The sequence below is a fragment of the Mus pahari genome, chromosome 14 (assembly GCF_900095145.1).
Source record: "Mus pahari chromosome 14, PAHARI_EIJ_v1.1, whole genome shotgun sequence".
Taxonomy (NCBI): domain Eukaryota; kingdom Metazoa; phylum Chordata; class Mammalia; order Rodentia; family Muridae; genus Mus; species Mus pahari.
Window position 1 is genome coordinate 3179968 of NC_034603.1, and position 12991 is coordinate 3192958.

The 12991-nt window shown below is 47.4% G+C and overlaps 1 protein-coding gene across 1 annotated transcript in view; it reads right to left on the minus strand.

Annotated features, from left to right (window-relative positions):
• Positions 1-3403: 3403 nt before the first annotated feature.
• Dock2 (dedicator of cytokinesis 2) overlaps positions 3404-12991 on the minus strand; it is a 412012-nt gene continuing 402424 nt past the window's right edge. Inside the window, exons 47-52 of the mRNA XM_021211816.2 lie at positions 9169-9306; positions 7983-8110; positions 7088-7256; positions 5931-6051; positions 4818-4960; positions 3404-3942 (exon numbers count right to left, since the gene is read on the minus strand). Of these exons, the coding sequence (XP_021067475.1) occupies positions 3880-3942; positions 4818-4960; positions 5931-6051; positions 7088-7256; positions 7983-8110; positions 9169-9306 (762 nt within the window). The 3' untranslated portion in view covers positions 3404-3879. The remainder of the gene's footprint in view (positions 3943-4817; positions 4961-5930; positions 6052-7087; positions 7257-7982; positions 8111-9168; positions 9307-12991) is intronic.

Sequence of the window (12991 nt, forward strand, 5' to 3'; positions counted from 1 at the left end):
GGGCTATACAGAGAAACCCTGTATCCAAAAATATAAATAAATAAATAAATAAATAAATGAAATAAAAAACAGCCAACAGTCTGAAGATCTGTTTTCTAGTTAGTTGAAGCTACCTAGGTAGGTATAGGCACCCAGAGTTTGGGCAGGAATAATGAACAGATGTGTACCAGCATGACTGGAGAAGGAAGCCATGCTCATTTTTATATACTTGGAAAGATGTTGGATTCCTTCAGTTTCTCCCCCTACTTTCTGACATGAGTCTGAAATTTGGAAGAAGGAATGCTGACTTCCATTCTATACTTCAAGATAATGCTAAGAATGACCTTTAGGACAGAAACTTGGCACCCTAGATCATACTAGTGTGGAGGAATATTATCTGTGTCTTCAAGGCAGGGAGCTTAAAGGATGATTAGAGAACATTTCTAAGATTACCTAGAAGGACTTGAAGTCAGGTCAACCTGGAGTTCATTTCGGTGCTGCTGATTTCAGCTATGTGGCCTTGACCAGTTCACCGAGTAGTTAGTGAGCAAGCTGTGCAAATTGATCTCTTGGGGTCGGTCGTAGTTTGTATCTGGTATGTCCCACATAGATTCATGCTTTGAATAATTGACCCCCAGTTCATGGTGTTGTTTTGAATGTTGTAGAGACTTTAGGAGGTGGAAGAGGTCATTAGGGGTGGGACTTTGAAGGTTACCTGTTTTCTGTGCTTGATGGCTGGCTACTGTGTCAACAGCTCCAGCCTACACCCCTGGGGTCATGCTTGCCTCATGATCATGCTGTCCCCACCATAACAAGCTGAAATCCCTCAGAAGCCATGAGCCAAAACCAAGCCTTTCCTTTCTTATGTTGTTTCTGAAGCTGTTTTGCTCACATCCATGCCCCACTTCCAAGCAAACCACCCTCTAGTCATTTCCTGTGGGAATTCTGAAGGTAGAGTATCTCCTAGACATTCCTGGTTTTGGACAGACCTGGCCTACAAATTCAAAGGCATCAGGTGACTTAAGAGAAGTTGCATCAAATAGGGCTTCCCTACCCTCCTTGTATCATCAGGGTCATCAGCACTGTAGGTGATGTACTTACTTGCATGGGCTGTGATATTAGCATAAAAGTCAATTAACAGAGGTGGGTATGTCTCTCACTTGGTGACAAGGACACATTACAAACCCTTCTCCAAAGCTCATGCACTAGAAACCGAATCCTTAGCCTCTATGGGGACATCAGACCTTTCGTGGTTACTAAGATTAGATGAGGTCACTGAGCTTTAGTGGCTTGATCAGAAGAGCTGCCCAACCTAGTACACTTGTTCTGCCTCATCACGTGATTCTCCCTTCTAGGTCATGGTACAGCAGAAGCATGTGATGGGGTCATCAGATCCCAAGCAAGTGCCACCACTGCATTTCTGAACTTGACTGCATCTTGAACTGTACAAGAGATGCTCTTTTCTCTTTATAAATTTCTAAGTCTCAGACATTCAGTAATGGTAGCAGTAAAGAAACTGACACTTGAGTTTTCAAACCAGATTTATTGTCACCCTAGCATCTCCCTTGTAGGACTTACTTAAGAAAATGACATGCAGAGTGAGTGCCAGGACAAGGACAGCTGTAGTGAAGTGACAACTAGTTATGACTACTAGCATAGTCGTGCATGTTAGTGTATAGCCAAACCTATTTTCCCTCCAGGGACAGTCTTCAGAAGTGATTTAACACTTGAGTGCTATGTGAACAGGCATTTCACTTTTTGCTCTGTGTTTTACGGAATAGAAGCAGAGGTTGATGGTCCCTTTCAGACCCAGTAAGGAAATTCACAGGTATTAGCAATTTTTATGAAGACAGAGCTTAGGGATGTTATTATTATATGGCAGCCTGTTTAAAAGCAGGGAAGTGGTTGGAGGGACAGAACTTCCAGTTACAGCCATAAAATCAGCCTCTGAGTCAGTGTTGTGACAAGCCTCCCCAGGGAGAAGCAATTGATTCCTAAGGTCTACAGTGGGCTCCGGGCTGTCTGGAGTCAGGGGATGGGAAATTGTTTTTATTTACTTGTTGAGATACCTTCCCTAGTCGCCATTGGAAGTGCTTCTGTTTGAAGGTAAAACCCTGGGATTCCATTAGTACATGATGATGGGGAAAAAGCAGACCCCCCCATGGAGTTCAAACTTAGAACTTGAAGAGAAAATGAATGGAAAGAAATGTCAGGAAGGACAAAGGCCACGTGGTGCTGACATCTACATGGGGAGCCATGAGGATGTGATCCCACCCTTAAGCTTTTCTGGGGTCCTCTACTCATGTTTTGAGATGGATTGTTGTGCAGTGGCTAGAGGCGTTTTTGACCTCTGCTTCCTTTAGGAATCCAAAGCTGTCTGATTGCTGCCCACCCACCCCCACCCCCACAGCTACCATAGCAAGACAGAAATAGAGAGCTGGAGCAGAAAGTGGGCCTGAGACTTGGAGAAGGGGCATAGACACTAACCCTGGAGAATTTGGCATGACGAAGGTCACCAGGACTCAGGATGTCCTGGGCACTAAGTATTAGATAGTGGGGAAGAGTTCAGCTTCCTGTCTGAGTGCTGGAGCCAGTGTGCATGTCCTAGTCTTAGATCACTTCTGCTTGTGCCTCAGTTTGCCCATCTGGGGAATAAGCATACCCGCCTCTTAGGGTTACCTATTAAGCTTTAGGAAGTAATTTTTTGAATCATTCTACCTTATTCTTCACCGGAACCCAGAAACTTAGCACCTGAGAAATGCCCATCCTCCCCTAGTCTGAACCCAACATTGCCATTCACTTGACTTTCACAAAAGCACAGCCTTATGCCCAGGTCCCTCTCTACACAGCTCTGTTCTCTGCGGTGGGATAGGTTGGAGTGATTCTTAGTTCCCTTCCTCTTTATCTGGTCTCATCCGAGAAACCTGACAATGGACATCATCACGGTTTCAGAGGTAGACATCCCTCCAAGACAGCCGCCACTCCTGGCCTGATGGCAGAACTTAGAGGCTGGACCATGAATCCATTGGCCCTCAGACCTCTCCTTTCCAACACTGCTTGGTGGTTTCAGGCGAGTAACAGGCTGGATATGAAAGTCTCTCCTGCAAGGCTGCAAGAGGAAAATTCTGGGTGGGCTTCCTCAGTATCCTAATACCCCAGGATCTGGCTCCAAAGACACCAGAGTCTTCTCCACACATGTGGATATTTTTTTGGCCATGGGTATGTGCCCTTGGTTACTCCCTGTGGAGTGTAACCAGGGATCCGAAGACACCAGAGAAGATTCTTAAGTTTGCCTGAGCCAGGAGCAAAAACATGGCATTGAGATGAGCCAACATAAGCCTTTCATACTGCTGCAGTCCCCTGGGCTGCCACCCGCCCTGGGAACGTTCTCCTCAGTCCTTTAATAAGAGACTCAGCAACAGGGTTCATTTGAGCTATGGGTCATTTTTAATGTCGGTAAGAAAGAACAGCAGTTTGGAGGTGATTCAGAGGCGAGGGGCTTATTAGAAAAAAAAATGTAAAAGTACAAAAATGTTAAGCGAAAATAGAACATTTAAATAAGTTCCTTTAAGTGCTGAAACTTAGGAATGAAACAGAAGACAGCTCCTCCTAGCTGTGAATTTGAGTTATGACGTGCATCCCTTGGATGCTGGGGAGAACATTCATCGGGCACTTGCTTCCTCCTTGGGGTGCAAGAATCCATGGTGGGGCTTATTTGTCTGTTGAGTCATCCATCACTGTTGTAGTGGCCACAGGAGATGCAAGGCTAGTCATCACTTGCGTTTTGGGGGCCCCTTGAGATCATCTGTCTCTTTTAAAGCCTTGTCTCCTTGTGGAATTCCAAGGTCATACGCATGCTTTCCCGCTGGGGTTCCCACAGTGCTCCTCGGCGCAGCAGCCTCACATGTTGGTGGACAGGAAGTCTGGGATCTGCTTGCTTTCTTCACTCGACTTGCTAGCCAGCTTTGTGGGAAGATACACAAACAGGTCAGCAAGATGGGATTCGTATATACAGCATCAGGGGGTACCCTGGACCCCACAACCTTGACTTATGCCTAAAGACAAGTGACCTTGAGTTTTGTCAGAAAGCTGATTTGGGGAAGTTTCATAGACCCCTTGCTAGCTGTGTGGATTCTGCACATAGCGTAACTACCTCCGTGAGTCTAGCAAAAACCATTCTGTAACAGGGAAGGATCAAACAGTATAATGATGGGGAAGTGCTTAGCATGGTGCCTGACTCACTCACACAGCCTCTCAGGCAACCTGTGATTTTTATAGTATCTCTGCTCTGATTCATAGCGCCTGGAGGATCAGAAGTACGTCCGTACCTTCTTGATCCCAGATGAAGACCGACAGTAACAACAGGAGGTGGGACTTCAAGAGTCAGTAATTCAAAACCAACTTTTAATTTGAAGGACTTTTTGTAATGTAGGTAGAATAGGAAAGTGCTTTGCCATCCCCCTCCCCACCCCCCAAAAAGTTCTGTTGGCTTCTGAAGATAGCTGGCTGCTGGGGCTCAGAGAGGAGCTCCAAAGGAGACCTTAAGTCAGGGCTAGCCACCTACTGGTTCTCAGGTCCCAGAAGCCCCCGCTTCACCAGAACCGTGCTCAGTCTTGCTCATAGGAGTTACCTGAAGTTCCCAGGAGCACTGCATGATGGGCGTGGTTAGACAACTGCCCTCGCCTTAGGGTCCCTGGCCACACTCCTCAGGGAGTAGCCAAGGGCTCATACTCACAGGCAAAAAGTATAAACTAGCGTGTAGACCCTCCCCATTTTTCCTTCAGTTGCCCTCCCCCTCTGCCAGCACTCCCTCTCGCTCCAGCCATTGGCATGCTCACCATGGTCTTGAAGAACTGATTGACTTTCTTCTTTTTCAGGGTCTTCTTGTCACTGTCTGAGACTTGGAAGAAGGTCTGACTCAGGCGGGGAGATGTGTTGGCCTCATCCAACCCAGGCACGCCTGCCACGGAGAGTGTGAGGGCTGGAAGGGATCCGGATATGAGTGAGTGGGTACAGGTAAGGGGTAAGTCCCGGAGGACAGGATGGGTATCTTAAGTCTCGGGCTGTTCTTTGAGTGGTCCTGTCTCCCGACCCTTTGCAAAGCCTTGTCAAAATGACTTGGGATGGAAAGGGGGATGAGAAAGGGAGCACTGGGGCTGACCTCCCACTGTCTTCTTCTTGGCCTCTATGGGAGCCTGACATTCAGTGCACCGTTTTGAATGTCTGCAGTGAGGATGGTGTCATTTTCCACATCGTGGGTGGGTGTCATGGGGTAGGGGGTGGGGATAATGAGTTAGGGCAGGGTCTGGCAGGAGCTTGGCCCTGCCAGGCTACTCTGCTGGGAGCAGATGTCTTTACTGTCATGCACTGTTCAGCCTTAAGGGGGCAGCACCAGAACTGCCTTGTTCTAGTCTGCCCAGAGCCTGCACGTGGAGAAGCACACACCAGAACTAGATGCATAGATGCCCTTCCTGGGGGTCTATGGGCTTCTCTCTGTTAATGGAAAGTGATTGAGAGCTGCCCTGTATCCTTGGTCAGTAGGACCTGGGCACAGGTGTCATCTAGACACTGAACCCCACAGCTGTTAGATACTACGGGAAGCTTTGTAAAGTTTGGAGTGGTCTTCCTGGTTAGCAGAGGGACCATGGACCTTAGAGAAATGCCGAAGGCACACTCCCGAGCCTGAAGGAACCCACTGCCTGCAAAGGCAGGGACTCATGGTAGGGACTGGTCCCAGAGGAACAGCAGACTTCCCCTGCTGCTCCAAGTAGAACTCCATGATTGCATGGCCTCCCTAATGGGGGATGCTGAGAAGGTGCAGAAGCCATGGGCTTCGGATTCCAGACACCCAGCCTGCCTCGCCCTAGACAAGGAGTTCTCATCCTTCCTGTCCCTGACAGCCTGGCAACCCACACTACCTCTTTCCCCAGGTGGTAGTGGGCAATGCATACCTGGGATGGTGGGCATGGACTGGCTGGCAAAACTCATTTGAGAGAGGATAGACACCCTGGCAGGGACGGCTGCGTGCTCCGAGAGGTTGGTGTCACTCATGAACTCTTGCTTTCTAGAAAGCTAGATGATATAACACCACACACACACACACACACACACACACACACACACAAATAAAAATAAATACAAATAAATAAAACAGACCATAAGGGCTTAGCATAAGGCAAATATCACCCCTCAAAGGTCAGGGGAAAGTACTTAAAGTGTCATCTATGGACCTAGCAGCATAGTCAGTCTATTTGTTCTGCTTTTTACCATTCTGTGTCGGTCTGCCTAATATGCCTCTATAGGTTGCATATTATAGAACACTAGGAGTGCTCTGAGAGGGTCTGTTCAGTTAGACTGCCAGGTGAATGGTGTTCTGTGGAGTCCTGGAGCGTAGACGATGAGCCTTTCTTTCAGAGGCCCACTAGGAAGTTTATGGGTTTTTTTTCCTTCACCAGAAGGCATCAGCTGGCCCCACCCTTTCATGCAGCCTCACTCCTGCCATGCTCACTCCCTTGCCGGTCTGCAGCAGGCTTTCAATAAAACTTTGCATTGAGCTCAGGGCTGTATGATACCAAATCTCTTCATTGGTTTCATTAGTAATTATTAATGTTGAATTTCTTTTTGAGCAAAAGGCATACTCTGTAGATAAGGCTACTCTGAAACTCACTGTGCAACATAGGCTGCCCTCCAGCTCATCATAACCCTCTGGCCTCAGCCCCTCTCCAAACATCTATTATATAACTTTATTATATATAACAGTATATGGTTGTATTGTATTCAATATATATTATATTTACAAATAATTATATATTATATATATACATACATATGCATATATATATATATATTTTATATATATATATATTTTTTTTTGAGGGCCAAGGTGGCTGCTTTCCTCTGCACCAGTTCTTCAAGCACTAGAGTCTGATGGCTTGGGTTCAAATCCTCCTATGGAGTGTGCGCATACCCAGGACCTCATATTGGGCAGCTTCCTTCCTCTAAGACCCACTGTAGTGTGGGAGCCAGCTCCAGTCCATCCGCTCAGGAAATCTGGGCTGCCTGGCACAATGTTCTGAAGAGCTGGGGAGAGCCTGGCACCTCTGCTCACCCGCTTCAGGTCTGACTCCGTTGCTGCCTTCTCGTCTGCAAACACCACGCTGCTCCTCTTGGTCCTTTTCTTGGACCGCCGCAGCTTGACCTCTGGCAGAGTGCTCCCTGGGGAGATGGGCTCCTCCTCCACTTTGGGAGTCTTGGGTGGGGCTGACTCTAGGTCAAAGCTGAAGGGCAGGGGAGGAGCAGTGGAGATTGTAGTTAGATCCTGACAGGGACACAGAGGACCTTCCTGCCAACTGGGCTATCACAGCACTGCTGGGGCCTGATCAGTTATCTTGATAGCAAATTGAGTTGTTTGTCCACAGACATTCAAAATTAAGATTAGAATCATCAGATGACTAGAATCAAGAGACATGGCAAGGAGGTGAAACTGGTTAGAATGTAGACCTGGGTTCAAATCCAGGCACTGCTGCATTTTAGCTGAATGGTACTGATCAGCCTCTCGGCTTCCCTGAGCTACCACTTGCTCAGTAAGAGGGGAACGGTGGTCCTGGTGCCTGAGCGGTGGGCACACGGTAAACAGGTATATGGTGAATTTGGTAAGGGAAGATGTTGGTGGTGTGGGAAGGACATATTACTATGGGAGCGATGTGGGAAGCTCTGGACCCCTATTAGAGGAAAAACCATTTACAATGCAGGCCGGGAGAGGGATGATGGCTGCATCAATGGGCAAGAAGTGGCAGTAGCAGATCAGGAGGGGATGGGGGTGGGGGATGGCTACAGTTAGTTCCGGGTTCTTGGGAAAGCCATCAGCCTGTTTCTGCTGTTCAGGATGCTTTAAAGAACGGCACCAGTCAAGGCAGCATGCTGCAGGAGTCCAGGGCTTTCCCGAGGTCCCTGCCGGGGAAGGTGAATGGGAGGAAGCCTGGCAGCCCCAGGAAAAGACTGACCTTTCTGCAGGGACTTTGCTGGGGGTGCTGCAGTCAGAGTGCATGGAGGCCAGAGAGATGACCGACATCTGCCTGTAGGAACGCAGCATGGACCTGGGGCGGCCCACTCTCCTGTCGTCGAAGTCAGGCTGCAGGTAGGAGAACGGTGGTGAGCATTCAAAGGAGCAGGGCTCTGCAACCTGAGCCCCCATCCTCTGTGGACAGAGGGCATCCGTGCAAAGCTTCCCGGTCAGCAAGGCCACAGGGCTGCAGGATAGACACCGGCGGCCTCAATCCCGGGGGGAACAATCACTAGTCCTTAAGTTTCCCCATTCGAGACAGCATCTCTATTATTCAGTGGCCTCATGAGCCATCTTTATGCTAATGAGAGGGTTTGAGTAGGGCTGGCCTGTACCAGAGAGACCAAGCCTATCATTACAGGAATGAGACTTTGAGTCACATATTATCAACACAACCTCCAGAGAGGAGACAAGGAACAGAGATGAATCTCCAGCCCGGGGCTAATGATGCACTCAATCATGGCTGAGGACTGAAAGCTTTGGAAAGATTCTCCACACTTAAGCTCTAGTGAGCTCCCTGGTAGGTCATCACATGCCAATAAGCCTGAGGATGATGTGTCCTGACAACATGGACGTTTCCTGTTTGGGATCCTCTACTACCTTGCCCTCTGTGCCTTTCACCTAGCTAGTCTGGATTGGCATCTTCATCTGAAAGCTTCTGTACAGAAATTCCTCAGAAGATGAGCTTGCATCCCATAAGCCTGCTGTTAAATTGAAAGTGTGATCTGAAACCGCATGGAATCCACCCCGACTGCCTAGCACCCTGGCCGGCAGCACCATACCATACACTGCTATGTACTGGCTGCTCACCTCACAGGCAGCCTCTTTACCCATGGCTGCGAGTTCCCTGTAGGTAAGAGTGTTGCTATCTGCCTATATCAATCACTTGATATATATCAACTGTATTTATAGAAGGCCAAGCACATATTAGGTGCTTCACTAATGTAGCCTTTACAATTATACAGTCCCTTGGGTAAGTGGTAGGTCCATAGGTCCAATTCTAACTGGTTTGCCTTTAGGAGTGATTTTGAGGGACTGGGCATCCAGGAAGGTTCCCCCATTGACAGCCCCTTTAAGTTCTTATTCCCACCATGCTCCCTGTTCGCAGTCACAGGGACCCCTCATACCATCTCTCGGACACCATACTCCTTTTCCACCTTCATTTTCAGGTTCTTGAAGCACTCCTCCATCCGGTCATGAAACGGGCGCAGGTTGTCCGATACTCTTTTCTCGTGGATCTTAATCCCAGCTCCCAGGAAAGGGATCTGAAGAGAGAGGTGGCAAGCCATGGGCCTCAGCTTAGGGGCTATCTCAGGAGCTCAAGTTGACTTAACTCTTCCAGGAAGGCCTTAGGGTGCTTGAGCTGTCCCTGGGACAGCTGTAGCCTTAGAATTTATCGTCGAGGGGAACATTGATCCCACTGCTCTCGTTTCCCTGGAATTGAGGTTGTCCCGGGCATTAGAAGCCACAGACATGGGGAAATCTGAGTGCTCAAAAAACTCTGCTAAGTGTCAAGAGTTCAGAGAACAGAAAGGCAGACTCTCCAGGGCTCTGCCTCACCGTCTTGTTCAAGAAGTATTCAGGAGTACAAAAGTGAAATTATGAAGATAAGAAGCCATGGCAAGAGGGAAGAGCGAGAAGGGAAGAGAGGCCACAGCCCGTCTTACACCATGGGGCCCAATTATACTTTCCATGGCTGCTATAGGTATGCTGGTAACCAAAAGTTCTTTTATTAGTAGAGAGTTTCTAGAAAGTGCTGCCACATCTCAGGAAGAGTGAGATGCGGGAAGAATGGAAAGGAGAGGCAAGTTTGTCTTATCCATGAAGGAGGTCAGAGCACAGAACCTCAGAGACCTAGAAGGGGAGGAACAGAGCCGCAGGGCTCACGGCTACAACGAAAGTTTGAGAAACTTAACTGCATGGCCCTCTGGTAAAATAACTAAGATAGCCAGGATAGGGGATAGAATCCTTTTAGAGAAACAAACATCTCCACCATGGTGGGGTAACGCCAGGTCTGTCTCCTTCTCTTAGCTATCTTGAGAGAAGAGAGGTGCAGGGAGACACACACTCTGCAGTAAGATATGCACTCGGCTGTAAATATGCTCAGCACATGGGCAGGAGGATGGTAGCCGGAGGCTGCAACTGACCTCCAAGAGCAGAGGAGGGAGGGATGGTTAGAAGAGGCCATTCTGCCTCTAGGAATGAAGGAGGCACTGGGGCAGAGGCAGGGCTGTCCCAGGAAAGCTGAGAGCCAGTTCCTTGCCCAAGGTGCCCACTGCTTCAACTCACAGCTAGGTATAATGCGCTTCTACTTCCTCAAGAAGCAGGGACTTGTCCTATAAAACAATTAGATCCTGAAACCTGGGACTCAGGGGTACCATACCCAAGGGCAGAAAGAGGAGCAGCTGCCACCAGACTGGGAAAAAAAAAAAAAAGGACGATAAAAAGTGGCTTATGGGTAGGGAGGTGCCCACTACATGGTGCCCAGATAGCCCAGTGTAGTAACCAAAAATCACCTTCCCGTTAAGCACTTGGAAGAATCTGCTCCCAGAGAATGTAAGTGTCCCATGTAGGTGTGTAGGTTCAAACATGCAGGTCACTCAGTTGCCAGGCAATGATGCCACCTTGCTGACAGAACCTTCTCCCTTGCCTGCTGATTTCCAATTAGCTTCACTGGAAATTAGGAAGGATCTGCAGGGGTCACCAGGCACTGGAGGAAACTCCCCCAGAGGGGACAGGACCAAAATTAACAGGCAGGATCGAGAACATGGGAACAAAGGGGCAGATAAATGTGGAGGAAAACCTATAGAAAGCTTAAGGTGTTAGGTTAAAAATAGTACCAAAGGAGTCTTCCATAAAGATAATATAGTAGGATTTAAAATGGAAAGCATGTATAGATTTAGGGTTACACTTTAGGTAAGAAAGAAAATTGGTCAGCTTAGCATCAATCTCAAGGTGCTGAGATTGCCATCGGGAGAAGCCATCAAAGACCTATGGGCGTTAAACTACTGATCAGCTAGACTTTAGCACCCACAGAACACTCCATCAGAGCATCTGAATGCACATTTTCCTATCTGAGCATGTCACTCCTTTATGATAGACGTCTCGCTAAATCCCATGGGCTTCGGCACATTGTACTTCAGTTTTCATTGGGCTCAAGAGATTGTCTTCACATCGTCAATGATCCATCATTCATTTAAAAGCGCATTATTCAGTCTCCATCTATGCGTATAATTTCTGAGGCTTATCTCGCTATGTATTTTGGTGTTTATCCCGCTGTGATCAAAAAGGATAACATAATATGGTTGTGATATTTTTAAAGTTAACTTTTGTCATATGTGAGTGCGTATGTATGTGTTTAAGTGAGAATGGAGAGGGATTTAGATTCTCTCAGGTCTGCTGGCAGACAGGGAAGCTGGTGTGGGCACTTTGGAAGAATGTTTCTTATATCCAGCAAGATTAAACACAAATAAAGCAGCAATTACCCTGAGGGAATGGAATATATACACATACTTACCTACAGGAGGATGGGTCAATAAGTGGATATACTATTTGCATGCTCTATACTTTCAAGGCAAAATTTAGAGAAAGTCAAGTCTTTGATATGTGCAGTAACCTAGTGAATTTTAAGGATATGTAAAAGAAGCTGGATACATTATAGGATAGGATGTACTGTATATTTTATTTAATGATGTTGATAAATGAACCTTTGCGGATAGAAATTTAGCAATAGATACTAAAGCTACATTTTCTCTTATGTTAAGACCAAGGATTTCCAAGTCTGGACACACCCAAAAAAGATACAGCCGAGAGCCCCAACTATGTTGAAAGTAAGCCAATTCTAATGAGCACAAAACTTAATACACTGGGTATCATTGCAGGATCAATCTGTATAGACTTCTAGACGGCATGGAAAAATGATAGCAAGGTCCAATAAAATGAGCAAACTTCACAAACTTAGCCGACACGGAGATCTATCCATGGTAGTTCCAATTATATGTAGGTCAGCAGGAATCCAGGGCGAACTATGATGCCTACGAAGGCATGCTTGGGAGTGGAGCTCTTGTAAAATGCTAGGAAATAATTCCTATAATAGCAGGAAAGTCATCCTAGCTGAGGGCTGGTAATGACTACAGGGCTACATAGGCGGCCTGAGGGGCACCAGAGGAAGCCTGCCATGTCCAGGTGTGTGTGGTGGTGGTGGAGTCATGTCCAGAGATGCTTGGTACTAAACCATAGAACCATATTTTTCTGTGCACTTTCCTATATGTAATGTTTCACAACAGAAAGCTTGAGAGAATAATACACCGTAGACATTGTCCCATGCAACCAAATCTTTACACAGAACCTCTAGAAAAATCCCAGTCTTGAAACCTACAGATTCTGATACAAATGACATATTGGAAACTTCAGCTTTCACTGGTTTGGTAAAAGCTCCCATTTCCCTTTAAAGTCTAAGGTTGTCAAGTCTTTAGAAAAATCCCACCGTGAGTGTAGCTTTGCAAAACAATGTCCTCCCTGGAGTTCAGCTCTAATGGACAGGCTCAGGTTTTCCCATCCGTATTGCTGTGTTATCTGGCACAGTGCCTGGGACACAGTGTGGGCTCACTAAACAAGGGCTTTGAGAGTGGATGGAAGAGAAACATACAAGCTGATGTGCTGAGTGTAATGACAAGAACGCCACAGCACCTACACAGCAGGACTGCACTCTCTGAACGACTGTGGTGCCATCGTTAGAGATCCTGGGCAGAGTGGGAGAGGGGCATGGTTCAGGGTACTTTCCTCTGGGATTAAATGGCCTCTGTAACCTGTGGCCTTGGGAGCCACAGGCCATGCTATGGAAGAGGCAGACACTAGGGGGCGCTGCCCAAATGTGCTCACAGCCTTAGAGGCAGTGGCATCTAATGTAAGCTGCTTCCAGTCTCTCCTAGGCGGGGGGTGGGGTGGGGG